The sequence below is a fragment of the Lampetra fluviatilis genome, chromosome 62 (genome assembly GCF_964198595.1).
Source record: "Lampetra fluviatilis chromosome 62, kcLamFluv1.1, whole genome shotgun sequence".
Lineage (NCBI taxonomy): Eukaryota > Metazoa > Chordata > Hyperoartia > Petromyzontiformes > Petromyzontidae > Lampetra > Lampetra fluviatilis.
In genome coordinates this window covers 1802617-1829135 of record NC_136336.1, presented here as the reverse complement: position 1 = coordinate 1829135, position 26519 = coordinate 1802617, and the positions used below count along the sequence as shown (strand labels likewise).

Below are 26519 nucleotides of genomic sequence, written 5' to 3'. Positions count from 1 at the left end.
ATCTCTGAAAGTTCGTAAGTCGAATGTTCATAAGTAGAAGAGTCTCTTGTACAGATGTGAAACTTAAATTTGAACCCAAGTTCCCAGTCTTAAATAAACCCCTCCCCAATGTGTCTCACTTGGCAACTCGAATGTCAATGTGGCTCAGTTGGGTTCAGTCAGCTTCGCGTGTTTTAGATGATTTGGCTGCTACGGGACATTTCCACACGATGATAATCGGCAACTTCGTCGAACTATCATTTGCGACAGCCATGTCGATTCTGAATAAGCTAATAGCTCAGTGGGCCTTACTTGTCAAGATAAAAAAGTGTTATTTCTAGATATGTTTTTGTGATTTGCTTTTCTTTCCTAAACTGTGCAGCGCTTCGTGTTTTTGTACCGTTTGTTGTTGTCGTCACGTTCTGAGCCCGTGCCCCCTACTGGACATGTGGAAAAAGAGCTTCATAGCTCATCGGATTCCTCCTCCAGTCGAAATAAACATTCTGATTCATGGAAACCTCAAACACGGCCGGAATGAAAGTATTTTATTGCAACTCTCTGTTGTCAGCCGAGGGCGGTCCAGGATAATGCCATGGTTGTACTGTATGTACTATGCTCTCCGCCTTCACCCAGTGTGGCAAAGTATGGTCAAACAACGCCCACGACTCGCACGGCATGGGAAGGCCCTCATCCAGCAGTGGAGTGACAAAGCACTGCACGTGCGCGTGAAGCACAACGCCGTTGTTGTGTTTGCGGTGCTGCGTCCGTTGCCAGGAGTGAAGCAGTGCAAACAACAATACCTCAAAGACGCCCGTCAATAACGCTGCCCTCGTAGGAAACTAAAATATCACAGGCGACGTTTCGGGCAACGGCCCTTCTCCATGTGGCTTCGGAAGGCCGTTGCCCACAGCGTCAACTGCTACCTTCATAGCTGATCAACGCCACCGATCGAAACGTCACCTATCCTAGAGACTTGTGTCGCCTTTCAGGGCAGTGTTCTCGACGACCGCGTTGAGGTCTCTTGTACACGTGCTGCAAGGCGCTGCCACGAAGGTGCGTTCCACACAGAAGTGCGTTTCGCGTGATGGAAATACCACTTTTCTACACGAATGCCAACGTTGTTTCCCCAATGTTTTAATAAGACAAGTTTCCATGCAAGAACGTTGAGCTGGCCATCTCTGGAACGGCCGTTGCGGGCGGCCGATGTCTTCATTATTCTTCCCCGACCGATAACCGGACGTCGCGATTCAACGGCAACGATGGAGATGAGAACGCACGTAAAAAAACCTCGACCAGCTGCACGGGAGAAACCGACGAGCCATCGGCCACTGATGTCGGACAGCAGCAAAAGCGATCGACTAAAAAAAGATACGCAAGCGGGGGGGGGGGGGGGAGACATCCTCGAGACCCAGCAGCACCACGTAACGAACGGCGAGGAGACGCAGGAGCCGCGGATCTTTTCACGTGGCAAACGCCAAACTCTGTCCGTCCGGCTCTCTCCAGCTCCACTCAGAAGAACTTGACTCCTTTCCCGTCGCCGATTGACATGACCTCGGCGCGTCCCTCCTCCTGCAGGCTCTCCAACGCTCGCAGCAGCAGCCACTCATCCAGCCCGTGGAACTCTGAGCGCACACACGCAACGCAACATATTTCTTGCAATTTTTAAAATAATTACTTACAGATCTTAGAGATCTTTCCACCTGAGGACGGAAGCTTGTGTTGCCTCCGAAACGTCGTGATTTTTATTTTATTTTTATTAAAATTTTTTACCTACGTGACTTTACCGAAAAAACCTAAGAATATAAAGATCTTAGGGGTTAGTTAGCTATGGCGATAGGCAGATGCACCACCATCATCAATGTGCCAAACACACACACTCACACTCACATCAGCCAGCTCACCTATCCCTGACCCTTACTCAGGGATGAGGAAGCAATGACCCAGGGACTGGACTTCAATTGACACGGGGCGTTACGACATTAAAATACTCGAGGAAAATATTGTAGATACTGTGTTTAGACCTGGTTACAACACTGTGTCTCTAATTTAGCACGCTAGTCACCTGTCATCTTTCAAGTAATTCTGAGCACAGTAAACCCATACAGTCCAAGGATGATAAAAAGTTGAGAACTAGGAAGCCACTGGAGCTATGGACTTTTAAATCAAGATTCAAAATGAATTTCTTTCGAACTGCTTTTTGTGATTTTATTTTGTTGTCCTTCCCCCGCGCACCTCCGATTAGCACGGTTGGCTACGTACGGTGCAAAAGAAGTTCAACATACATACACCCGATCTGTGGTTGGCTAAGCCCGTCTGTTCTCCTACAAAGCGTGTTTTCATAACGCAAATTAGATGTATTACACGATGAATGTATTATCGAACACATTTTGTTATAACGCAGATGCGACTTGCATATATAACGCAGAACAGAACAGAACTACGTCGCGCGAGTAGGAATAAGCGGTCGTACGGCCGCCTCGGCATGGCATCACGCAAGGCGGGATGCTGCTGGATGCTTCTAGATGCTACCCACGTGCCTCTTTGTTCCGCCTGCGTTACACATCTCACCTGTTATCACGGACCGAACTTTATAACGCCATTTTTTCCATAACGCGATGTTCTTCATGAACACAGCTACTACCACCGCGTTATAGGCGAACAAGACCCTATTTGAAAGTGCAATTAGGCCCTCGGTAAGGATGAGACCACCCCCCGTTGCCCCGCGTCTCCAACGCGGACCCCGAGCGCACGTTACCTTCTCCGGCCGTGTCATCCCCGTGCGTGAGCTCGTAGAGCGTGCACACCGTGTTCGACATCCCAGACTTCATCACCTGAGAACACGCGCGTCAGCGCAGAGGCAAAGATCGCACATGGGAGCCCACGTTAGACCGCAAATGCTGCGAGTGACCACGTCAGTGACTGGATGAGTGAATGGGTCAAGCGAGCGAGCGAGCGAGCGGGTCAATGGGCGGTTGCGTGCGTGAGCCAATCGCCGAGTGAGTGGGTGAACGACTTGGGCGAGCGGGTGGGAGAGAGGGCAGTACGTACCCACTGGTGGATTAGCTTCCCCCACTCCTCAGGCCGCCTCCACATGACCAGACACCGAGTCCTGGTCTTGTCCTGCCACTCTACATTGCCTGCCACGCAGTCGCACAACCACACGGACACCGCAATGGACACACAGGCAGCACACTCGCTCACACACGACTCGCACAACCACACGGACACCGCGATGGACACACAGGCGGCACACTCGCTCACACACGACTCGCACAACCACACGGACACCGCGATGGACACACAGGCAGCACACTCGCTCACACACGACTCACACAAACACACGCGGCACAAAGGGGCGCTCACAGGTCTCTCAGGATCAGAATCTTCGTGTATCCTGGAGAAATCCGATGAGCTGTGAAGCTCTTTTTCACAGATGTCCAGAAGTTACAACAATACACAAAAAGGATAGGAGTGCAAGTATAGGAAAGGTAAACAAATCACTAAAAATAAAGGAAAAACTACAAATTGCAACATCTAAACAACAGCAAAGACAGTCCCATACCACGCCAAGACAACGCCACACAGTCCCTCGATAAAGTTGCACATTAAAATGTAACTATCGATAAACGGGTGAGGATGAAAGTTACAGATCACACTCACACACGGCACGTTCACTCACTCACATCGGACACACAAAGTCGACACGACACATGACACATGACACATGACGGACGCACACAACTCAAAACGCACGTACCGCCACACAGGACCCACATTGAACGCACACACACACACAGACAACACTCTTACCTCTCTTCCTCAGCTCATCCATGATGATGTTAATCATCTCAAGTGACAGCTTCCCTGCAACTGTAGTTAAGGAAAACCTCAGATTCACATCGATACTTTATTTCACGACGTGTGATCCTTCAATACCTTGGTGCCGCAAGAACAGGGGAAGATAAGACAAGTGAAATTAATTTTGCAACTAGATTTGAAGCTTTCGTGACTGCAAGGATTCATATTCTTAGATTTTTTCGGTAAAGTCATGTAGGTAAAAATTTTTAATTAATAAAAGTAAAATAAAATAAAAACCACGTGACTTTACTGAAAAAACCTAAGAATAATTTTGCAACGTAGCTCTATGCACCCTTAAAGATCACAGGCATTGGGATTTGGACTAAAGCATATGATGTAGCGGCTGACACAATGTAACTTGGCCCAACTATTGGTAAGCTTGCCACGATATCACATTTTTTATGATATGATACCGAATACGTATTCACGACATGACGATCATCGTAATATCGGTTTCCCAAATGACCGCATGGTTCACCACGCGACCATTGCGTGCGACGTTCTGCAGCACGGCTGTTTCTGCAGAGGGAAAACAAACTAAAGACGAAACTGTTTTTAAATCCTTTATATTAAGTTCACTTGCTTGCTTGCGCGCTTACGACCGTGCAAATCTTTCGGTCGTTTTTTAACCCACTTCCCGTGATCCAATCGAGCTGACATTTTGCACACAGACTCGTTGTGCGTGACAATTTATTTTCGTGAATTTTTTTTTCCAAAATTCTCCACTTTTTAGGAAATGTATTTTTTCATATTTAATTATAAATACCAATGTGATAAAAATGAAACTCTTACTCAAGAAAAACAGAAAGAATAATAAAATAAAACCGATGCCACGCATATAAAGGATTTATAGTGAAAAACTTTGTTTTTACGGGTTACTTTTTATTGTACCGGGTAAGGCCCACTGACCTAATGTGCGAACTCTTTTTCAGAAGCGACCTGGCCACAAATGACCGCTCAACGCAGAGGCTTATCACGTGGAAATTTATAGCTGCCAAATACTCTAAAAGCGTGACGTTGATTCTAAATGTGCAGGGAAAAACTGGAGGACCCAGAGAAAAAAAATCACACGACCCCGGCTAGAGAGAGAGACACGCAAACTTCAAATATACAGCAGGTGTCAGGGTCGAGGTCAAACCCACGACCTCCTGTATACCAGGTGAGGGAGTTGACATCTCACCACAACCTCCTGAGCCAAACTGGGCTGGCTCAGAGACGAGTGCGTGGGAGGATTCCTCGGGGGAGGGAACTGATGGGAGGAAGATTGCCCCAACACGGCTCGGTTGTGCAGTGGAAAAGGGGTGAAGGTGGTGGGGGTTGGTGGCGACCACAAGGATACGGTGGATGGATTTGTTGTGGAAGAGGGCGCCGTCTTGCACCTCGAGCACGTCCATGGCGAAGATGCGCTCTGCGCGGCAGTAGTCGAGCACCAGGGAGCACCAGGCGGTCAGCTGCTTCTGGCGCGTGTCCGCATTGGGCTGCAGCCTGCAAGCGGGTCGACGCAGCGGTAGACGCGCTCGCTCGCTCGCCCACGGAGTCGCCCAGTCGCTCGCTCGCTCGCCCACGGTGTCGTCCAGTCACACACTCGCTCGCTCGCCCACGGAGTCGCTCGCTCGCCCACGGAGTCGCTCGCTCGCTCGCCCAGTCGCTCGCTCGCTCAATCGTCCAGCCACACACTCGCTCGCTCGCCCACGGAGTCGCTCGCTCGCCCACGGAGTCGCTCGCTCAATCGTCCAGCCACACACTCGCTCGCGGAGTCGCTCACTCGTTCGCCCACGCACTCACTCGCTCAATCGTCCAGCCACACACTCGCTCGCTCACGGAGTGGCTCACTCGCCCAGTCGTCCAGCCACACACTCGCTCGCTCGCCCACACACTCACCCAAGGCCCACTGCCACAAATGAATTTGTTCTATACGACTCACATGAAGAGGGAAGGGAAGATTCATGGAGAAAGACTCCGGCAGAGACATTCAGAGAGGTCACACTCAGTGGAGACTGATGGAGGGGACTCACGTGAAGCGGGGTCGACTCAAAGAGGACGACTCACGTGTAGAAGGGGCGACTCAGAGAGGACGACTCACGTGTAGAAGGACGACTCAGAGAGGTGGACGACTCAGAGAGGTGGACGACTCAGAGAGGTGGACGACTCAGAGAGGTGGACGACTCAGAGAGGTGGACGACTCAGAGAGGTGGACGACTCAGAGAGGTGGACGACTCAGAGAGGTGGACGACTCAGAGAGGTGGACGACTCAGAGAGGTGGACGACTCAGAGAGGTGGACGACTCAGAGAGGTGGACGACTCACGTGTAGAAGGGAGGGAAGCGGTGTTGCCAGGGGAAGCTGAAACTCATGTCGGCCGAATCCCTTCCGCCCGTGTCCCCCACCACTAAGGTCCCCCCTCGCGCCCCGATTGCAGAGCGATTGAATTTGGTTCCGAGAGATTTTAGGTTCCGGCCCCCCTTGTGGTCTCGTTGGGTACCGACGCTAGTGAAACGCTGTGACCCACAGCCGTCAACAAACCCTGTCAGTGATTCTAGATTTGAAGCTTTCGTGACTGCAAGGATTCATACTCTTAGTTCTTTCGGTAAAGTCACGTAGGAAAAAAATGAAATTAAAATTAATAAAAAATAAAAACAATAAAATCACGACGTTCCATTTAATTTCATTTTTTACCTACGTGACTTTACCGAAAGAACTAAGAGGATGAACCCTTGTCAGTGCCCTACCTCATTACAGACAAGTCAGACCTCATTGGTCACCCCGTGCCCCCATACATCTTGACTTGCATCCACAAAGCCCCATCACAAGGGAGAAACACGAACAAAAAGGCATTTTTGTTGTTGCCCGGATTGAAACGGTTGTCCCTGACAACTCAAATGTCTCTCACCAGTCATTACTCATTACTCAAACATACTCACTACTCATACACACTCACTATTCATACACACTCACTACTCATACACACTCACTACTCATACACACTCATTACTCATACACACTCACTATTCATACACACTCACTACTCATACACACTCACTACTCATACACACTCACTATTCATACACACTCACTACTCATACACACTCACTACTCATACACACTCACTACTCATACACACTCACTACTCATACACACTCACTATTCATACACACTCACTACTCATACACACTCACTACTCATACACACTCACTACTCATACACACTCACTACTCATACACACTCACTACTCATACACACTCACTACTCATACACACTCACTACTCATACACACTCACTACTCATACACACTCACTACTCATACACACTCACTACTCATACACACTCACTACTCATACACACTCACTACTCATACACACTCACTACTCATACACACTCACTACTCATACACACTCACTACTCATACACACTCATTACTCATACACACTCACTACTCATACATACTCATACATAACGGTTCACCACGCTCGGCCGCCTTTGTCTCCCCAGTGGCGATGTTCACACGCCACACCACTTACTCGTTTGAGGTTGAGTCGACCTAGGGGAGGCCCAGGACCGGTTCAAATAATCGTCACCGGTGTTGGCCGCGAGCGGGAATCGAACTCGGGTCGCCGGGTTCGTAGCGCAGCGCGCAAATCACTACACCCACCGCCCCCACATACAGACAGCGCGCTAACCACTGCACCACCGCTCCCCCCACACACACACAGCGCGCTAACCACTGCACCACCGCTCCCCCCACACACCGCGCTAACCACTACACCCACCGCTCCCCTCACACACAGACAGCGCGCTAACCACTACATGCACCGCTCCCCCCCCCACACACACAGACAGCGCGCTAACCACTACACCCACCGCTCCCCCACACACACAGACAGCGCGCTAACCACTACACCCACCGCTCCCCCACACACACAGACAGTGCGCTAACCACTACACCCACCGCCCCCCCCCACACACACAGCGCGCTAACCACTACACCCACCGCTCCCGCCCGGTTACAGCACTTAGGTTGCAGGGTTTGGAGCACAATACGCTAACCACTGCGCCACCGCTCCAAAGAGCCCCCGTGTAGCCTCAACAGACTGTTGGGGCAAGTGGTGTTAGCGAATAGCACCGATGAAGACCGGCACGGCACAATAGGGGGTGGGTGGCACACCGCACGAGGTACTCAATTGAGGCTGAGTCGACCTAGGGGAGGTCCAGAATCGGTTCAAATAATCGTCACTGGTATGTATTCTTGAACTTCTTTTGCACCGTACGTTTCAAATCGTGCTCATCAGAGGTGGGGGGTCGTTGTTGGTGACCGTGAATCAAACTCGGGTCCCAGGGTTCGTAGCGCTGCACTGCCGCTTTCCCACCACCACAACGGTGACATCACCACGGCACTTGTGCCAGGCTATGTGCACTTTAACGCCACGTGCAGCGTGTCGGACGCCTCCTGGCAGGCCACGGGACAGACCCAGGTGCCATGGGTTTACCGAGATGACTGGCCGATGCATCACCTGTGCCCCCTACTGTGCCAACTTGCTGTGCTTTAGACACCCGGCGCTCCGCTCGTTGTTGTGAGCGTCGCTCCTCCGCCCTCCGTTGTTGCTGGAGGGCGACTGCCTCCAACTGCCCAGTAGCGTCCTTCACGAGCCTCCTCCACAGAGGCCGATCTTGACACCGCTGGTACCAGTCATCGGCAAGTCCACTCAGCTCCACGTCCTCCTGTACCACATCACTCCATCTCTTCTCTAGCCCGTGCCGCGCCCGTTTAGCCCCCTCGATCCGGCCGAACAAAAGCTGTTTAGGCATTTGGTGGCTGGGCATGCGTGCTACATGACCCAGCCAACGCAGCCTTGCCTGCCGGAGCTCACCGATGGGACTTTGACCAGATCTTTCAAGGATTTCTGAGCTCCTCACACAATCGCCCGCCATCACTCACCACGCTCACACACGCGGCACACTTTCCTCCACGCGTCCTACGGAATGTGACTTTATTGCAAATCGTGGGAGGAGTTGACCCGGGAGTGAGTCGTGTGGTGGTGAGTTGCGGTGTGCAATCACGAGCTCGCGTAGGGCCGGCTGGCAGTCGGGTGGCATTGTAACCAAACCCTCAATTTCATTTACAGGGACTCCTCTACTTACGAACGAGTGAGGTTCCAGACGTCTGTTCGTAAGTCGATTTGTCCAATTTTACTCCTGTCGATTACAAACACGTTGTACGGCGTGTACACTAAACACGTGGGGAATGGCTTTAAGAGTTGTATAACCTCCTGTAGATGCCACTGGTTCTTCATGTTCTACAGATGCCACCGCCGCCATGTATTTCACAGCAGTTGAACCGACTCTGGGTTCGAACAGGTAACTTACGAACAAATCGACTTACGAGCAGACCTATGGAACATCACTCCGAACAGGATCGCCGGACAGGCAAAAAGGTCCCATTTGGTAGCTGCTCACCCAGAGCTATAAATGCTCTGACACGTGCATCGTCTTTGTGCTGTTCGCCTTGTGGCGTGCCCTGGTCTGACACTGGTGAGACGAGGCCCTAAAGAAGGCTGCAGCTCTGGCGAAGGCCAATCAGTTTCAGAGACAATGCCATAGATTATCAGAGAATGTTTTTGTTAATTTTATACCTACGTGACTTTACCGAAAGAACCAAAGAGTACAGAGCATGTTTCTTTGCATGCTCACCACAAGTACGTGTGGTTAATGCAGCACTGGATTCCGTGCAAAAGGTTTCTATTTGGTGTTGGAACATCTTAACACCTCTTTTATTGCCAGAAAGGGTAAAATAATTCGTATTTTTTCCTACGGACAGGTTTGTTCGTACCTATGAAAGTTCATGAGTCGAATGTTACTAAGTAGATGAGTCCCTGTACAATGAACAAAAAACCCCGACGAAATTCGTCAACAACATAAAATAGGCGACGTTTTGGGCAATGGCCCTTCTTCATAGGACATAAAACGTGAGGGCCATTTCAGTTGACAACTCCACACGAATTCGCCAACACCGTGTGTGGGCCGCAAGAGTAAAGCGTCTTCTGTAGAGATGGCGGGCGACGTGTCGGGCGATGGACCTCGTCTGCCAGGAAGAGGCATTGCCCGGGATGTCGTCACTCACACAGAGCTCTCCTGTTGGTGCCGCGCTATTGAAGCATGTACTGTATTCAGTTTTGTTTTTGTGTTTTATTATGCACCAAACGAAATAAACGCTGCGGGCTGTCACGATTCAGCTTTTATTGGCCATGTAAAGAACCTGGTGCCGCCACACAACACGACGTGTCCGCTCTCCCGGGTGATCGCCACTTCTAGCCGTGGCTCGCGGACAAATCCGAGTCTCGCCGTTTGAGATCAGCGGCTGCGGCAGCGGCCAGAGACGTCTGCAGGTGAATGGGGGTCACCCCGCACGGCTCCTTGCACGCACACCGCACGCACAGACACACCTGCGAGATGGTGAACACACACACTACGTGCGCACCCTCCTCACACACAGGCGTGTACGTGAGTGCAGGTCGCCCCGCAGCGACGCAGCGTCACGCAAGCGCACACCTGTGCAGAGGCGGTGGTGAGATGCAACACACCTGTGCCCAGGTGAGATACCCACTCACACCTGTGGCCAAGTGGCGATGAGATACAACTCACGTCTATGGCTAAGTAAGCAACCCACCCACACTTGTGGACAGGTAAGCTACCCACACCTGTAGGCAGGTGAGCTACCCACCCACCCGTGTCCAGGGGGTGATGAGACGCAACTCACACCTGTGCCCAGGCGAGAGGTCACAGGCAACAGGTAAACGCAATGAAGACCCAACTCGAGGCGACCTCTGCACGCAACAACGGCGGCGCGCGTGTTGCCGCATGGAGATCGTGTCATCGCCCTTCACCTGCCCGACACGCTGTTAATGAACGCGTTACGTGGTGTCACTCGAGTGTAGTTGGCACTAAATGCAAAAAAACGCGCGTTAATTACGAGACGCCTCTACTGCCCTAAGATACATACGGCAGGGCGCCCGTAAGCCGGCCCTTGTAATGAATACGGTGACGGAACGTCAATGTTTCCCCAAACGCCCGGGAATCCTCCCCGAGCATCGTGAACACTACCACTACCAACAACCTCGCTCGCTCGCTCGCTCACAACATCGCTTACCGAACGAGGAGCTGGGCCCCGAAGTTACTCGGAAGCAAGGGGCCTCGCAACCGCCCCCGTCCTCTTGAAGACTCGGGACAGATGTAAATCTGGAACTTGCAGCCTTTTAACTGGGTTCCCCATTCTTGTCACCCTAGCCCAGGGGGTCGTGCAACCTGCGGCTCTTGAATGGACACCCGCTTCCTCGTGGCCAAACGAAATCCGCAACGCCGAAGTGTACAGGAAGACCGCTTGTCCTAATATCACGCGCGAGAGATGGCGACCCCGACGGCTCGTTCTCAGCACCGCGCGCCAAAAGTTGCCGCGAGACGGACACCAAGCGGGCAAAGGGAAACTCCGGGAGGGCCGAGAGCACGTGGCGCAAGGCCACGGAGGACGAGCTGGCGGCAGCGATCGCCCTCTCTTGGGGCGACGCTCGACACGTGGCCAGGGACAGGAGGAAGGAGGGAACTCATTGCGGCCTCCTGCCCCGTACGGGATGAGGAGGATTATCGAACTCCCTCGTGACCTCGTTTATTGAGGACCGCCGTCTCTCGTGCTCACCACGTGCGTTGCGGCTCTTGGGAATATTGACAATTTTTCACCAAATTGGTAGAAAAAAAAGTCCCTTCTCGTTATTTTCGGTTGCCACCCCCGCCCCCCCCCCCCCGCCCTGTCCCGAGTCTCTAACGACCCCCGAACGAACCCTTAACTGAAAAAATTCCCCACAAAATACATAACGGCGAAAAATAAAAACAAAAGTGGCTCTTGCTTGATAAATTAAACGAGATGATTCCATTGTGAATGTAAACCGACGGCCCTGGTAAGAGACCACGGGGGGAGGGGGGGGTGGAAGAAGGGGGGGGTAAACTGATCGAACCGGAAGGCGGGGGGGTGGTGTGCAATGTAATTCACTCCCCCCTCCACCAGAGCTCCACAGGTAATCCACAGCGGCGGCTGCTGCTGCCATTAATCGGAGATGTGCGGGAAAATCGCTCGTCTCAAAATCGTCGCCCGCGACTCCTTCGTCTGCGATCCACCAGCGAGAGAGCGAGAGAGAGCGAGAGAGCGAGCGGTTGCGAGGATTCGCGAGGCCGTCGGGCGATTTCGATCGCAAACGCCCCGGGCGAACTCGAGCCAACCTCGGAGCCGACCTCGGAGCCGACCCCGGAGCCGGGTCGTTGCCAATCGGCCGAGCGGATGCGACGCATGCGCGTGCGGGCGCCCGTCTCCAACGGGAAGCAACGTGACGACGTCTGGCCAGCGTGGAAGGGTAGACCAAATACCCTCCTGCTCGAGGGGAGGGCTCGCTCCTCTCTCCGTCGTTCGAAATCACACGCCGAGGCGTGCGCGGCAGCGGCGCGGCAAGAGGCAACATCGCCCCCCCCCCCCCGCTACTGCTGCGAAAACCTGGCAAGGACCCCCTCTTGGAAGAAACAAAACATCTTGAGACCTCAGTTGAGGCTTTCCTGTGTAAACACGCGTTGTTGTGAGCCATCGTAACGACGCTAACAGCCACGGCCCTCTCAGGCCTGTCTTACATCAATGTGTCTATTCGGCCCGGGACGCACTCTCCCGCTGCGATGGGCACCCCTCATCGTGAACAGAACCCAGCGCTGTGTTTGAATCGAGCCGACTGAAGTGTGCGATCGTTGCCGCCGTCATGCGTTAAACAGCGTTGCACAAACACAAATACCCCCCCCACCCCCCGTACAGCCCTTAGCAGGCTGTTGGAGCAAGTGCTGTTAGCGAGCACCTATTAAGGGCAGCGCGGCACACGAGGGAGTGCGTGGCCAGCACCACGCCCGGCCGCTTGTCTTCCCAGTGCTGATGCTGTACACACCCCGCACCAGGGGAGGGGTCCCAGCACCGGTTCAAATAATCGTCACCAATATTGGCCGTGGGTGTGAACTCGGGTCGCTGGATTTGTAGCGCAGTGCGCCAACCACCACGCCACCGCTCCCCACCGACAGCGTCGCACAGACGCGCGCACACTGCTCGCCTTGCCTCGCTGAAATCTGACGCCGGTGCTGGCCCAAGCGCCAGCTCCCCCCCTCCCCGCTACCACCGCACGAGCCCCCGGCACGAGCCCCCCCCCATCCCGCATCCTCCACCCCCCAACCCAAGCGATTATAATTTAAAGAGCAAAGTAGCGGTAGCTCCACACGCAACTTGTACGTGTGTTGAACTTCTTTCGCACCGTGCGTAGGCAACCGTGCTAATCGGAGGTGCGGGGGGGGGAGGACAACAAAAATGTGTCTTTGACGGCGTGTCCGATGCTTTTCACAGCCCTATAGGCCTAGAGGGGGGTCAGGAGCGAGTGCCCAATAACTGGGACCTCCCAACTCCAGCCCAGGTTGATTCCCAATGCCACTGCTCATTATGTCGAGTCCTCACCCCCCCCCCCCCCCCCTTTTCCACTGCCCAACCGAGGGCGGGAGCCGCGGCAGGGCCAGGGCCGTGCCCAAGCCAGCGTAGCTCAGGAGACTCCGGGTTGTTTTTCCACTGCACAAGCCGATCCGAGCCGAGTCGCTGGCGTCGCAACGCAGCGAACGAACCGGGTGCCGGCCCTGGCCCTGCTTGGCCCCAGACTCGGGCGTCTCGCGAGGCCAGCGGCTTTGCCTGTGGCTCAACACGGCAACCAGCCGGGGGAAACCCACCCGTGCCGTGATGGTATCACATCCAAACTGGCTCGGATGTGACCGTGAAAAAAACGGAATATTAGGCCACGTCCACCGGTGGCTTCACGCTCCGACTGACCAAGTTGCTCATTTTGGGGCCTCTGGGACCCCTGCCCAGCTCCATCCCAAGTGCCACAGCTGCTGCTGCTCGTGGTGGTGGTGGTCATCCCAGACGCGACCGTGGTTCAACGTGGTTCACCGTGGCACCACGGTGCTACGCCGCCGCCACCTACTGCTGCTCACCCACCGCACAGAACCCCGCATCCTGCGGCCTGCCCGGCGCCCTCCTCCTGAGCGCCCCGCCAAGGCTGCTGCCGGCCAGCCTTGGGGCCTCCCTCCACTTCATCTCCACTGCTGGATGAGTGGAAGCAACCCACAGGCCTCAGCAGGCCTAGTACACCCCCCTCACCGCCGCCCCCCGCCCCAGCTCCCTAGCGCTGCTGGATGAGGTCACCCCCTAAGGGTTTTGGGTCCCCACACTCCCTCCACACACTTGGATTTTTGCTGCTGTGAGTGGAAGTCACACCCACCCCACCGCCCCTCCAGCCACCCCCCCCCCCCCCTTTAACCCCCTGCCACTGCTGGACGAGCGGTCTCTCAGACCCCCACGCGCACGTTCCCCGTGGCCCCCCTTCTCCCGCTACCCCCCCATCCAGCGAGGGGGAGTAGGGGGACGAGGGGTTTCTCAGACCCCCCCCCACCCCACCGACGCACCGGCCCCTCCCCCCCGCGCTCTACCTCCCCCCGCCCCCCCACGCGCGTGCTACTGCTGGCTGAGCAGGGCGGAGCGGTTGGCCTTCATCTTGTCGAGGCGCCGCACGAGGTGGCCGTTGGTGAGCTGCAGCTCGTCCAGACGGTCCAGGGCGGCCCGCAGCTCCCGCTGCAGGCGGCGCCGCTCCGCCTTCAGCTCGTCCTCGGTGCGCTCCCAGCCCTCGGCGGCCCCACGCAGACGCAACGCCTGCGCCTCCAGACGCAGCACCTGCACTCGCGGGGGGCGGGGGGGGCGTGGGGGAGGGGAGGGAATGGTGAGAGTGGTAATGGTGGCAGAGGTGGCGGTGTGGGTGGCGGTAGTGGTTGGGGCGGTGGTGGCAGTGCCGCATGCGGGGATGGTGGTGATGAAGGTGGTGATGAAGGTGGTGATGGTGACGATGGCAGCGGTAGTGGTGGTGTTGGTGGCGAGGGTGGTGTTAGCAGTTGCGGAGATGGTGATAGCGATGATCGTGGTGGTCGTGGCGGTAGAGGTGGTAGTGGTGTTTGTGGTAGCGCGAGCAATGACAGTGCAATCGAGAGTTAGAGGAGCCAGCAGCAGCAGCTCAGACCAAACGACCACCACCAGCCTTTGCGGCAGCACCACCATTATCAGTAGCACCAGTACCACCACCATTGCCACCACCAGCACCACTACCAGCGTCACCACCAGCGTCACCAGCAGCGTCACCAGCAGCGGCAGCAGCAGGGTCACCACCAGCGTCACCAGCAGCTCCACCACCAGCGGCAGCAGCAGGGTCACCACCAGCGTCACCAGCAGCGGCAGCAGCAGCGTCACCAGCAGCGGCAACAGCAGCGTCACCACCAGCGTCACCAGCAGCGGCAACAGCAGCGTCACCAGCAGCGTCACCAGCAGCGTCACCAGCAGCGTCACCAGCAGCGTCACCAGCAGCGGCAACAGCAGCGTCACCAGCAGCGTCACCACCAGCGTCACCACCAGCGTCACCAGCAGCGTCACCAGCAGCGTCACCACCAGCGTCACCACCAGCGTCACCAGCAGCGGCAACAGCAGCGTCACCAGCAGCGGCAACAGCAGCGTCACCAGCAGCGTCACCACCAGCGTCACCACCAGCGTCACCAGCAGCGGCAACAGCAGCGTCACCAGCAGCGGCAACAGCAGCGGCAACAGCAGCGTCACCACCAGCGTCACCACCAGCGTCACCAGCAGCGGCAACAGCAGCGTCACCAGCAGCGGCAACAGCAGCGGCAACAGCAGCGTCACCACCAGCGTCACCACCAGCGTCACCAGCAGCGGCAACAGCAGCGGCAGCAGCAGCGTCACCAGCAGCGGCAACAGCAGCGGCAGCAGCAGCAGCAGCACCAGCAGTGGCAGCAGCGGTGCGATCGCGTGTGCCGCTCTCACGTTCTGCTCGAGCGCCGCCTTCTCCTGCTCCGCCTTGGCCACCTTGAACTTCAACTCGCTCACCTGCCGCTGCGCCTCCCCTGCCGCGACGGACCGACACGCACGCACGTCACAACACGTCGCAAAAGAGTAGCCTGGTGAACAACGACGATAACTATAAAGAGAATTTGTGACGCGCTCAAAGTGCGGCGGTTTAGACAGAAGCAGTCAATGCCCGGAATCCACGAGTGAAGATCACCACGGAACAGTTCCCGTGGCGGTGATAGTAGTGGTAGTAGCAACAGAAGAGTTGCAAGGAGACGACTGACTGCAGGCGAGCGAGCGCCTGGAGTAACTCGGCGAGCGGCTGGATCATCAAATCTCCCCGACCGCTGCTACGCTCGGAATTCTATCGCGTGCATCAGTGCGCAAGCAACCGGGGGGTGCTCCTTCCCAGATATCACAGTAGCAGCAGCAGCTGCAGCAGCAGCAGCAGCTGCAGCAGCAGCAGCAGGATTCCAGTGCCGTCCAATCAGGAAGCCCTCACAGTATGGGGCGGGGACTCATCATCCAGCAGTGGAGCTGCTGTACACGAGTGAGAGACGCCCACCCAACTGCAGGAGCTGCACCGTGACCCCGTGACCCGCCCAGCGTCGACCCCGCGACTCGCGACGCGGCCGCCGTGAGCCGCCCTCACTCTGCATCTCGGCGACGTGGGCGGCGTCGCCGTCGCCGGTGACGACGTCGTCGGGGACCCCCGCCTCGCCGGCCCCCCCCACGCCGGGGCCCCCCCCCACCTCGCCCCCCTTCACGCCGCCCCCCTTCTGACGCTCCGCTTCCAGCTCCGACTTCAGCCTCCGCACCTACGGGGGGCGGGGGGGGTCAAGGGGTGGGGCGGTCGAGGGGGTGGTCGAGGGGGGGGGGTCGAGGGGGGTGCAGGGGGTCCACGGGGAGTCAGCGCAGGGGGTCGAGGGGGGTCAGTGCAGGGGGTCGAGGGGGGTGCAGGGGGTCGAGGGGGGGTGCAGGGGGTCCACAGGGAGTCAGTGCAGGGTTCCGATGAGGGAGGTGCGAGGGGTCAATGAAGGTGCCCGCCACCAGGGTGGGGGGGGGGGGGGGTTACCTGCTCCTCGAGCCCGTCCCTCTCCTCTGTCAGTTTCGTGAGCCTCACGTCTGCAGAGACAGAACCCACGGGGGACAGAGAACAGTCAGAGACACGGCGCCCCCCACTGGTGCAGCCCCTACCCACTCGTGCAGCCCCCCCTCCCCCCCCCACTGGTGCAGCCCCCCCTCCCCCCCCACTGGTGCAACAGGACACGCCGGTTGAAGTGAGCGTCGCCACATCAGCAGGTCGCCAGTTTGTGGGGGAGGGGGGTGGTAGGGAAAGTCAACAGCGGTTGTCTTGTGGAAAGACTCGCTCCCGCCATAGGAATGTGGAATTTCCGCCACTGGCTGTGCAGTGATGCGAACAGGAGACGAGTGCCGATGCCTCAATGCTCATCCGACGGGTTCCGCTATGTACGTGTGGTGAGGGTCAGGGCTAGTGTATAGTTGGCTATTGTAGTAAGGGTTAGGACTAGGAGCTTGTTGGCTCGTGTAAGGGTTATAGATAGTGTCTGGTTGGCTAGTGTAGTAAGGGTTAGGGCTAAAGGTCTGGTTGGATAGTGTAGTTCGGGTTAGAGGAAATGCTCGTGTCTGCTTGGCTGTGCACGGACAGCGAACTGCTAACGAGGCTGCGACAGGAATTAAGCCGTCTCCCTCGTGGCAAGAACCTTCAGTGTGAAGTCTGCCAACCACTGGCACACTGACAGCGATTATTAAGACGACACCAGTCGGTGGTCACGGCCACGGACGAATATAAAACAGCTCAAGTCACCGGTAAATCACGTGACCTTTGTGTGGCCACCCACACTCTGAATCCCTCCACCTCTCCCCGCCCCCTGTGAAAACAGACGCTGCTCCGTGTGCGTACGTAGTACGTATGTTGCACTTCTTTCACACCACCGTACGTAGCCAACAGTGCTAGTCGGAGGTGCAGGTGGGTGGGGGAGGACAGCAAACTAAACACAAAACTCATTTTAACACGCAGCAGGCTTTCGCCACCAATATTATTCATAATAAAGGTTTTTGGGTCAGATCGCGTTATTTATAAATGTGTCGTAACCCTCCACCACCCCCGACACGGCCAAACACTGCACCAGATTGAATTAAATGATGACGTCACCCTTCTGCTGCTGCTCTATTTAAGACCGGGAGCAACAGGAGAGCTTCACTATTCTTGCCTGATGAAGCTGATTGTAATTATCAGCGAAACGTCGTACTACTCAAATTTAAAATGCTGTTGATTCTCTCTTCAACACACCGGTGGGCTAAAGAAGTCAATTATTTAGTCCATTTTTTACTGTTTGGCCGTGTCGGGTGGTGGAGGGTTATGACACATTTATAAATAACGCGATCTAACCCAAAAACCTATATTATGAATAAAACTCATTTCTAAATAAATTAGTTTTATAAAGAAATGAGTTTTCTATGTAGATTTTAAAAAGATCTTCGGACGTCACAAGCGCCACTAGCGGGGTGGACGTCCGGACGTGCCGCGTGTGTGGACGTGCGGGGTGTGCCGGGGTCGTGCAGGGTGTGTGCCGTGGTCGTGCACGGTGTGTGCCGTGGACGTACCCAGGGGCCCGTCCCCCAGCGCGTCCAGGATCCGCGCCGACGCCCGCGACACCAGCGCTAGCGGCGCCGCCCCCGTCTCCTCCTGCTCCCCGTTACACACGGAGCCCTGCACCACGGCCAGCCCGTGCCTCTACACGCACGCACGCACACACCCACACACAGATCACCCGTGTAGCCCTGAACAGATGTTTGGGGTATGTGTTGTGAGCGAGCAGCACCTATGAAGGCCGGCACGGCACACGAGGGGGGTGGGTGGCCAGCGCTGGTTCAGAAAATGTTTCACTGGTGATGACCGTGAGCGGGAATCGAACTCGGGTAGCTGGGTTTGTAGCACAGCGCGCTAACCACCGTACTTACGCTCCCCACACACACTCACCAAAACACATGTGCACGCGCACACACACACACACAAAAAGACAAAAGATCCCCCGTGTAGCCTTAACAGATGTTTGGGGCATGCGCCGTTAGCGAGCAGCACCTATGAAGGCCGGCACGGCACACGAGGGGGTGGGTGGCCAGCACCACGCCCACACGCGCATTCGGTGTTTCTGCCGGTGGTGGCGGCGGCAGCGGCGACCGTACCTGAATCCCGTGGAGCGGACGGCAAACCTCAGCTCCCGGCTCATCATCTCTCTCCGCTCTGAGGCTATCACAGTAGGCCTTGTGCCTCTCCAGGGCCTGGCAGCAGGCCCGCCACGGAAGCAAGGACAGACGGAAGGACAGATGGACGAAGGGATAGGCAGACGGACAAACGGACGGACAGCCGGACGGATTCAATGGTACAAACGGGCGGACAGATGGCCAGATGGAAAGACCGGCGGGAGAGAGATAACGGAGATAGGGAAAGCGGGAGGGGAGGGGCGGTCACACACGGGCGACGGGAGAGAAGTGAGGTCAGTGCACGGAGAACTCCATCCAAGAGACGGGGTGAGGAAAGCAGTCGATCGCCACGTGACCCCAACCTCATACCCCAAAACCAAACTTTGAACCCAAAACGCTAATCTCTAACTGTGAACCCTAACCTCCAACCGTGAACCCTGACCTCCAACCGTGAACCCTGACCTCCAACCGTGAACCCTGACCTCCAACCGTGAACCCTGACCTCCAACCGTGAACGCTGACCTCCAACCGTGAACCCTAACCTCTAACCGTGAACCCTAACCTCTAACCGTGAACCCTGACCTCTAACTGTGAACCTTGACCTCCAACCGTGAACCCTGACCTCTAACGGTGAACCCTAACCTCTAACTGTGAACCCTGACCTCTAACTGACCCCGGCCGTGTCGCCATACCGCTATCTTCTTGTCCTTCCAGCCCACGGTCTCCTGCAGATCCAACACCTCCTGGCCGAGCTCGCACTCGTGGACGTGGAGACGCGCGTTCTCCTGATGGGCGAGCGAGTGGTTTATTGATCGAGCGAGTGGTTTATTGATCGAGCGAGCGGTTTATTTACCGAGCGAGTGGTTTATTGATCGAGCGGTTTATTGATCGAGCGAGTGGTTTATTGATCGAGCGAGTGGTTTATTGGTCGAGCGAGTGGTTTATTGATCGAGTGAGTGGTTTATTGGTCGAGCAAGCGATTGATGGAGCAAACAATAAATTGAGTGAGCGATTGAACGAGCGAGCAAGCGAGTGGGCGAGCGAGCGGAGGGAACGGAAGGGAAACGACGGAGGGGACAACAGAGAGCGAAGGGCAGTTGGAGACGTGGGCAGCGGAGTGGACACAGCAACACAGGGGGAGCGGAGAAACGAGGAGAGGCGGGGGAGGGGGGGGGACAAGGAGAGAGAATCGGAAGGTTAGATGAGGAGCGCCGGCCAACGAGGAGGCGGAGGGGGTCCGGGGAAAGGAGCGCTCGGGGCCGACACCGCCGAGGGGATGTGGAGCCGCGTGGGGAACCCCGGGGCGGTGCGGGGAACGCGCGCGGGGCCTGCTGCAGGTGCTGATGGCAGCAGCAGCAGCAGGTGAGGGGTGCCAGGTGAGGGCTGCTCACCTCCATGAGCTGTTCCCTCTGAGCCAGTGCGGCCTGGAGCTGCGTAGACTTGTGCTCCAGGATAGAACAGGCCTGCCTGTGGCGCTCCACCTCCTGAAATGGTGCACACCGCACATACACACACACCACACACCACGCACCACGCACACATACACACACCCCACATACACACACCACACATACACCACACACACCCCACACACACATACCGCACATACACACACACCGCACATACACACACACCACACCCCGCACATACACAAACCGCACATACACACCACACACACACACACCACACACCACACATCCACACCACACAAACACACACCACACACACTACATGAGCGCAACGTTCACGGGAACAGCTGGGCACTGTAGCAGCGGCAGAACGGCGACAACGAGACGGCTGCTCGTGCCGCTCGTCAAGCGAGCAAGTGAGCGAGCTCCTGGAGCGGACAGCTGAGTGGTGGTGTCATCAACTCGGGGTAGGGGCAATGGGAGACGGGGTGGGTGACGGGAGGGAGAGGGGTGGGCGAGGGGAGGGGACGAGGGGAGGGAGAGGGGTGGGAGAGGGGAGGGCGAGAGGTGGGCGAGGGAGAGGGGAGGGAGAGGGGAGGGCGAGGGGAGGGAGAGGGGTGGGAGAGGGGAGGGAGAGGGGTGGGAGAGGGGTGGGAGGGGCGAGGGGGGGTGAGGGGAGGGGAGGGGCGAGGGGAGGGGCGAGGGGGGGGTGGGTGCCCCCTCACCAGTCCGCGCTGCTCGCAGCGCCGCTGCTCCTGGGCGAGTGACTCCTCGGCCCCCTCCAGGGCGTCGCGCAGCGCCTCCACCTCGTAGGCCAGCGCCGCCTTCTCGTTGTCCAGCTGCGCGGCGCGCACCATCGCCCGCCGGTAGCGCTCCTCCGCCTCCCCCAGCGAGTCCTGCACGTTGCGGATCAAACAATCGCCATCATCACCGTCGCCACCGTCGTCATCGTCATAGCCGAGTGCGGTTGGCATTGGCGCTTTCGTTCGCACAGCGCCGCAAGGCGACCGCCACGCAGGAGGGCGCCCGCTCCGTCGTGTGGCTGCTAATGTTGGTGCAGAGCAGCAGCTGTAATGTCACATCGACGCGGCGCGCGAGCCGGATGATTGCGCGAGGAATAGCGGAGTGCTGAATCAGCACTGCTGTGATGATGCCTCCTCCTTCGAATAGATCTCTGTGTGAATCTATGGGTCTCAGTGTGAGTCTATAGATCTCCGTGTGAGTCTATGGGTTTCTGTGTCAGTCTGTGGATCTTTCTGTGAGACTATGGGTCTCAGTATGAATCTATAGATCTCTCTGTGAGTCTATGGGTCTCTGTGTCAGTCTGTGGGTCTTTCTGCGAGTCTATGGGTCTCTGTGTGAATCTATAGATCTATGTGTGAGTCTATGGGTCTCTGTGTGAGTCTATGGGTCTCAGTGTGAGTCTATAGATCTGTGTGTGAGTCTATGGGTCTCTGTGTGAGTCTATGGGTCTCAGTGTGAGTCTATGGGTCTCTGTGTGAGTCTATGGGTCTCAGTGTGAGTCTATAGATCTGTGTGTGAGTCTATAGATCTGTGTGTGAGTCTGTGGGTTTCAATGGCGTGAAGCAGACGACGCGTCGTATTATTAACGGTTGATTCTCACCGCAGTAATAACCAGGGCGGCCTGCCGGATTCAAACCGTGACCCTCTGCAACAAGCGCCCCGAAGATTACAAAGCGCTGAAGGACGTCTCCACCTGACCGCATACCAATTTGCTAAAGAGTGTAAACTCCTTGGAACAAAGTGATGTCCTGCTCAAATGAGCACTGAGGCCCAATTGCCGTTTACAGCCCTGCAGAGCACGTCTTGGAAATTCCACATTCCAATGGTGGGGGGGGGGGGGTGAGGCTTCTCCTTCAGAGACAACTGCTGCTGACTTCCACGCAACTCGTCACAGTAAGACTCTCCATTATCCACGATAATGACCGGGAGGACGGTTGTGGATAATTGTCTAAAAATAGAACCATTTTCCACGGATCTCTATGCCAAACACCACTCGTAAAGAAACAAATAATGTTTGAGTGTCTCTGCCATTGCACAGTTTCGTGAATTACAATCCGCAAAATAAATGATCGGATAAAATCACTCAAAACAAACTGACGAGTTCGATTGTTACTCTTTAGATTTAGAACGAATACTCACGATAGATCGATTGATGCGTGTGTTCAGTGACAACACTTTCCTGCTCCCGCACAGAAGACTCTGCCCACGAAGTGGATAGCAGCAGAGCCACGCCAATTAACATCAATCAAACTCCACCCACCGTTGTAAAGATATGCAACCACTGTACTGTAGAGGCTATTGCGTGGATTTCAAATTAACAGACGCAACATATTTGTCCGGTTTAAGCACGTGACTTGTAATACAATTTCCAAGAATAACAATGTATAACTGTTTTTAGATTATTAATTTGGGGCTCAAGGGAAAATCCACGTGTTATTATTTACGTCAAAATCTCAGGTGTGCGGTTAATCCGCAAATCGGACAAACCGCACGCAGATAATCGAGAATCGACAGTATATAGTTCATTGACGCAGGAGGGAAAGATGATGGGCTGAGTCAAGCACCAACACAGCCGGTGCTTAAACTCGCGACCCTCCGATCGCGAGCCGCGTGCTCTACCGCCGGGCCAGCCGGCCTGTAAGGTTACAAATTAACCCGAGGATGTACATTTCTGAAGGATGCGAATCCTCCTTAAGGATGTCAATTCCTTCAACGCTGGACTCCCGCCAGCACATCTGGCACAGAGGTGAACCCCCCCACCGCCCTCCTCCTTAAGAGCGGCGCACCGTGAGCGAGCGAGGCGTGGCCCCGTCCCACGTCAACACGACTCTGGCTCGCGGCCATGACGACGGCCCCCTGCTCTGCCCCCTGCTCTCCGTGGGACCCCGCGGGGCCCAAGCCCCGGTGCAGCAACTGAACCGGCAGCCGGCGCACCGGGGGAGGAGGGGGGCTAATGCCGCCGTTCCCACGGTGCGAGCGAACCGAGCCGGCGCCGTGCTCGGCCGGGCACGGCGCCGGCTCACGTCGTCTTTTTTTTTTCTTTCCCCGAGCCGTGCCGTCGACATCACACTTAAAAAAAATTAACCCGTAAAAACAAAGTTTTTCACTATAAATCCTTTATATGCGTGGCGGCTAGAGTCCTCTCGTCCTCTGGCTTGAGATGGCTGCCACCTATGGGTCAGATGATTGCCTGCCACCATTAAGCAATTGGTAATTAAATATAATTTTTTTTTCCTAAAAAGTGTAAAATTTAGGAAAAAAAAATTCACGAAAATAAATTGTCACGCACAACGAGTCTGTGTGCAAAATGTCAGCTCGATTGGATCACGGGAAGTGGGTTAAAAAACGACCAAAAGATTTGCACGGTCGTAAGCGCGCAAGCAAGCAAGCAAGTGAACTTAATATAAAGGATTTAAAAAGAGAGCGTGTCCGTTAGCACCCTCCGCCCCCCCCCCCCCCCCCCCCGAGGCCACATTCAGATCTCCGGATGACGGCGTTTTAGTGCCATCACGGCGCAGCCGCTGGCTCGGCTCGGATTTGCCCCGGTGGAAAAGCGGGTGGAAGAGAAGCGTGCCACGGAGAAGCGGGGCACGGCACAAGATGACGCGGTAGTGCAAACGCTCCTCCGCCCGCCGGCGGGGGCGAGTGCGACCGGGGCAGCCACGTGGGCCCGGCCAGACCGAGCGCCCCACCGTGCGATCCGAGTCCCGGTCGTCGTCCGAGTCGTCCGCCCCGGCAATCCCGGCGTCTCCGACGTCGCCCGATGAGCCGAGCCGGGGGGAGTCCGGCGAGGACCCATGGTGCGATGAGTCCCGCGAGCTATTCCCAAGGGATTCCGAGAAGTCCTTCGGTGGGAAATTCTGTAAGCCGGGTGGCGAAGAATCCCGCAGGATGTGTGATGTGGAGTCTGCTAAAACCGGCAAGCTGTGCGGTGGTAAGTCTGGCAAGCCATCCGGTGATGAGTCTGGTAAGCCGTGCGGCGATGAGTCTGGTAAGCCGTCCGGTAATGAGTCTGGCAAGCCATCCGGTGATGAGTCTGGTAAGCCGTGCGGCGATGAGTCTGGTAAGCTATGCGGCGATGAGTTCTGTAAGCTTTGTGGTGAGGAGTCTGGCAAGGCTGTTAAGCCAGGCAGTAATGAGTCTGGTAAGCCGTGCGTTGGCGAGTCCGGTAAGCCGTGAGGTGAAGAATCTGACAGGATGTGTGAAGGTTCTGGTGAGTCCGCTAAGCCATGCGGTGGCGAGTCTGGGAAGCTGTGCAGCAGTGAGTCCCGTAAGCCGTGCGGTAGTAAGTAGCCCAGAGAGTCTGTTAAGTCATGTAGTGGTGACTCCGGTAAGCCGTGTGGTGAGTAGCTCAGAAAGTCTGGTAAGCCGTACGGTGGTGAGTCCGGTAAGCCGTGTGGCGGTGAGTCCAGGGAGTCCGGGATGTTGAGTTGGGCGGAGCCGAGTGAGCCAGCATGCTGGGAATCAATATCGACTCGACGGAGCGCAGACAGAAGCAGCAATGACGACGATCGTGGTGGCAAAGCGACGAGAGCACCCTCTTCATCATCATCATCATCATCAGCCCCATCATCACCGTCATCTCCACCACCGCCGTCATCATCTTCGCTGGAAGGGCAAGGTTGATGTTGTTGACCACCATCGTCGCCACCGTCGCTGCCTTCATTAGATCGTCGCTGCTCATCATTTTGACGGTGGAAATCATCCTGATGATGACGACGACAATCACCACCACCGTCATCATGATGTTGATGGTCGTCTTTGTTGTCTTCTTTGTCAGAATCAGGTCCTCGACGCTCCACCTCAACACCATCATCGTGATCATCATCACCACCAGCAGCATCGTCGTCGTCATCGCAGCAGTCGGGTCCTGTTTGCTTCCCCTGCTCTTCCTGTCCCCCAACATCGTTGCCATCGCCACCACCACCATTATCAAGGCCACGTCGTCCGTCACCAGCACCGCCATTGTGAGTAGGGCCTCCCAGTCGCGCCTCCTCCTCAACCTCAACCTCCACCTCCTCGCCATCGTCACGACGCCCCGCGGTCGGTTCTTCCGGTCGGGGGGTCCGGACCGTGAGGTCACGTTCCGGAGACTCCTCGGACGACGACATCTTCGAAAAATAAAACTCTCTCAGCCCGGCTCCCGGCGCTCCCGACCCGGTAGTCCGCTCGGCACCGCGAGCCGCGTTCGCAGATTTGCACGCCGCGCAAATTCGAATCGCGGCCGCGATAGGAAATTTATATTCTACTTGGGAACCGCGACAACTAAAACCGCTGAAACCTGAAGCCAACCTCTCACTTGAGCACCACTTGACAGTTCCCCTACGCCGTGAGGAACTCTACACGCAGCAGGGAGAGAGAGAGTTCCGTAGAGACGCGGGCTGGCCGTCTCACAGTTGCTGCTTCACCGCTGCCGCTGCTGCTGATGATGATGCTGCTGATGATGATGCTGCTGCTGCTGCTGCTGCTGTTGCTGATGATGATGATGATGCTGCTGCTGCTGCTGATGAGGCTGCTGCTGCTTCTGTCACGACTGCTGATAGCGCTGCCACAGCTGCCCTTGCTGCTCCTGCTACAGCTGCTTCTGTTGTAACTGCTGATGCCAGCGCTGCTGATACAGCTACCGCTGCTGTTACTGCTGTTGCTGTTTCTCAGGTCAGGGTAACTGGTGCTCACGCTGCTGCTGCTGGCGCTGCTGCTGCTGGCGCTGCTGCTGCCACTGCAGTGACGAAGTGTCGGTCGCGTGCCCCCCCTTTAATCCAGGTGAACATCTGGCAGAACAAACGAATGCCTCCCCCTTATTGTTTCCTACCCCACAAGCCCCAACCGGCGCGGACACAATTCCGTGCACGCGCGTGCACGTGCACGCGTTAACGATTCATGAGTGGCCTCGGGGTGATTCCATCTCCCTCCGGACGTCTGCGCCATGGCACCTGCGCCGCTCCCCCCCCCCACCCCCACCCCATATCCCAGAGTCCTACGCTCGCGGGTCGTGCACGGCCGCTCCATCTCCACAGTTGTCTCGCAAACGTAATAATACAAAATAATAATCTGAAGCATGTCCCC

The 26519-nt window shown here is 56.1% G+C and overlaps 2 protein-coding genes across 2 annotated transcripts in view; both read right to left on the bottom strand.

The window, feature by feature from the left end:
* Positions 1 to 509: 509 nt before the first annotated feature.
* VPS25 (vacuolar protein sorting 25 homolog) lies at positions 510 to 6296 on the bottom strand. The gene is made up of 6 exons (XM_078881568.1): positions 6144 to 6296; positions 5177 to 5322; positions 3790 to 3843; positions 3028 to 3116; positions 2735 to 2810; positions 510 to 1601 (listed from the first exon to the last, which is right to left on the bottom strand). The coding sequence occupies exons 1-6, from the start codon at positions 6188 to 6190 to the stop codon at positions 1489 to 1491; spliced, it is 525 nt and encodes a 174-aa protein (XP_078737694.1). The 5' UTR covers positions 6191 to 6296; the 3' UTR covers positions 510 to 1488.
* An 8078-nt stretch (positions 6297 to 14374) lies between these two features.
* Positions 14375 to 26519, bottom strand: part of LOC144951415 (leucine-rich repeat flightless-interacting protein 2-like) — a 30777-nt gene continuing 18632 nt past the window's right edge. Inside the window, exons 9-17 of the mRNA XM_078881657.1 lie at positions 21155 to 21325; positions 20412 to 20504; positions 19713 to 19805; positions 19003 to 19098; positions 18421 to 18550; positions 16868 to 16917; positions 16445 to 16610; positions 15769 to 15848; positions 14375 to 14616 (exon numbers count right to left, since the gene is read on the bottom strand). Of these exons, the coding sequence (XP_078737783.1) occupies positions 14401 to 14616; positions 15769 to 15848; positions 16445 to 16610; positions 16868 to 16917; positions 18421 to 18550; positions 19003 to 19098; positions 19713 to 19805; positions 20412 to 20504; positions 21155 to 21325 (1095 nt within the window). The 3' untranslated portion in view covers positions 14375 to 14400. The remainder of the gene's footprint in view (positions 14617 to 15768; positions 15849 to 16444; positions 16611 to 16867; positions 16918 to 18420; positions 18551 to 19002; positions 19099 to 19712; positions 19806 to 20411; positions 20505 to 21154; positions 21326 to 26519) is intronic.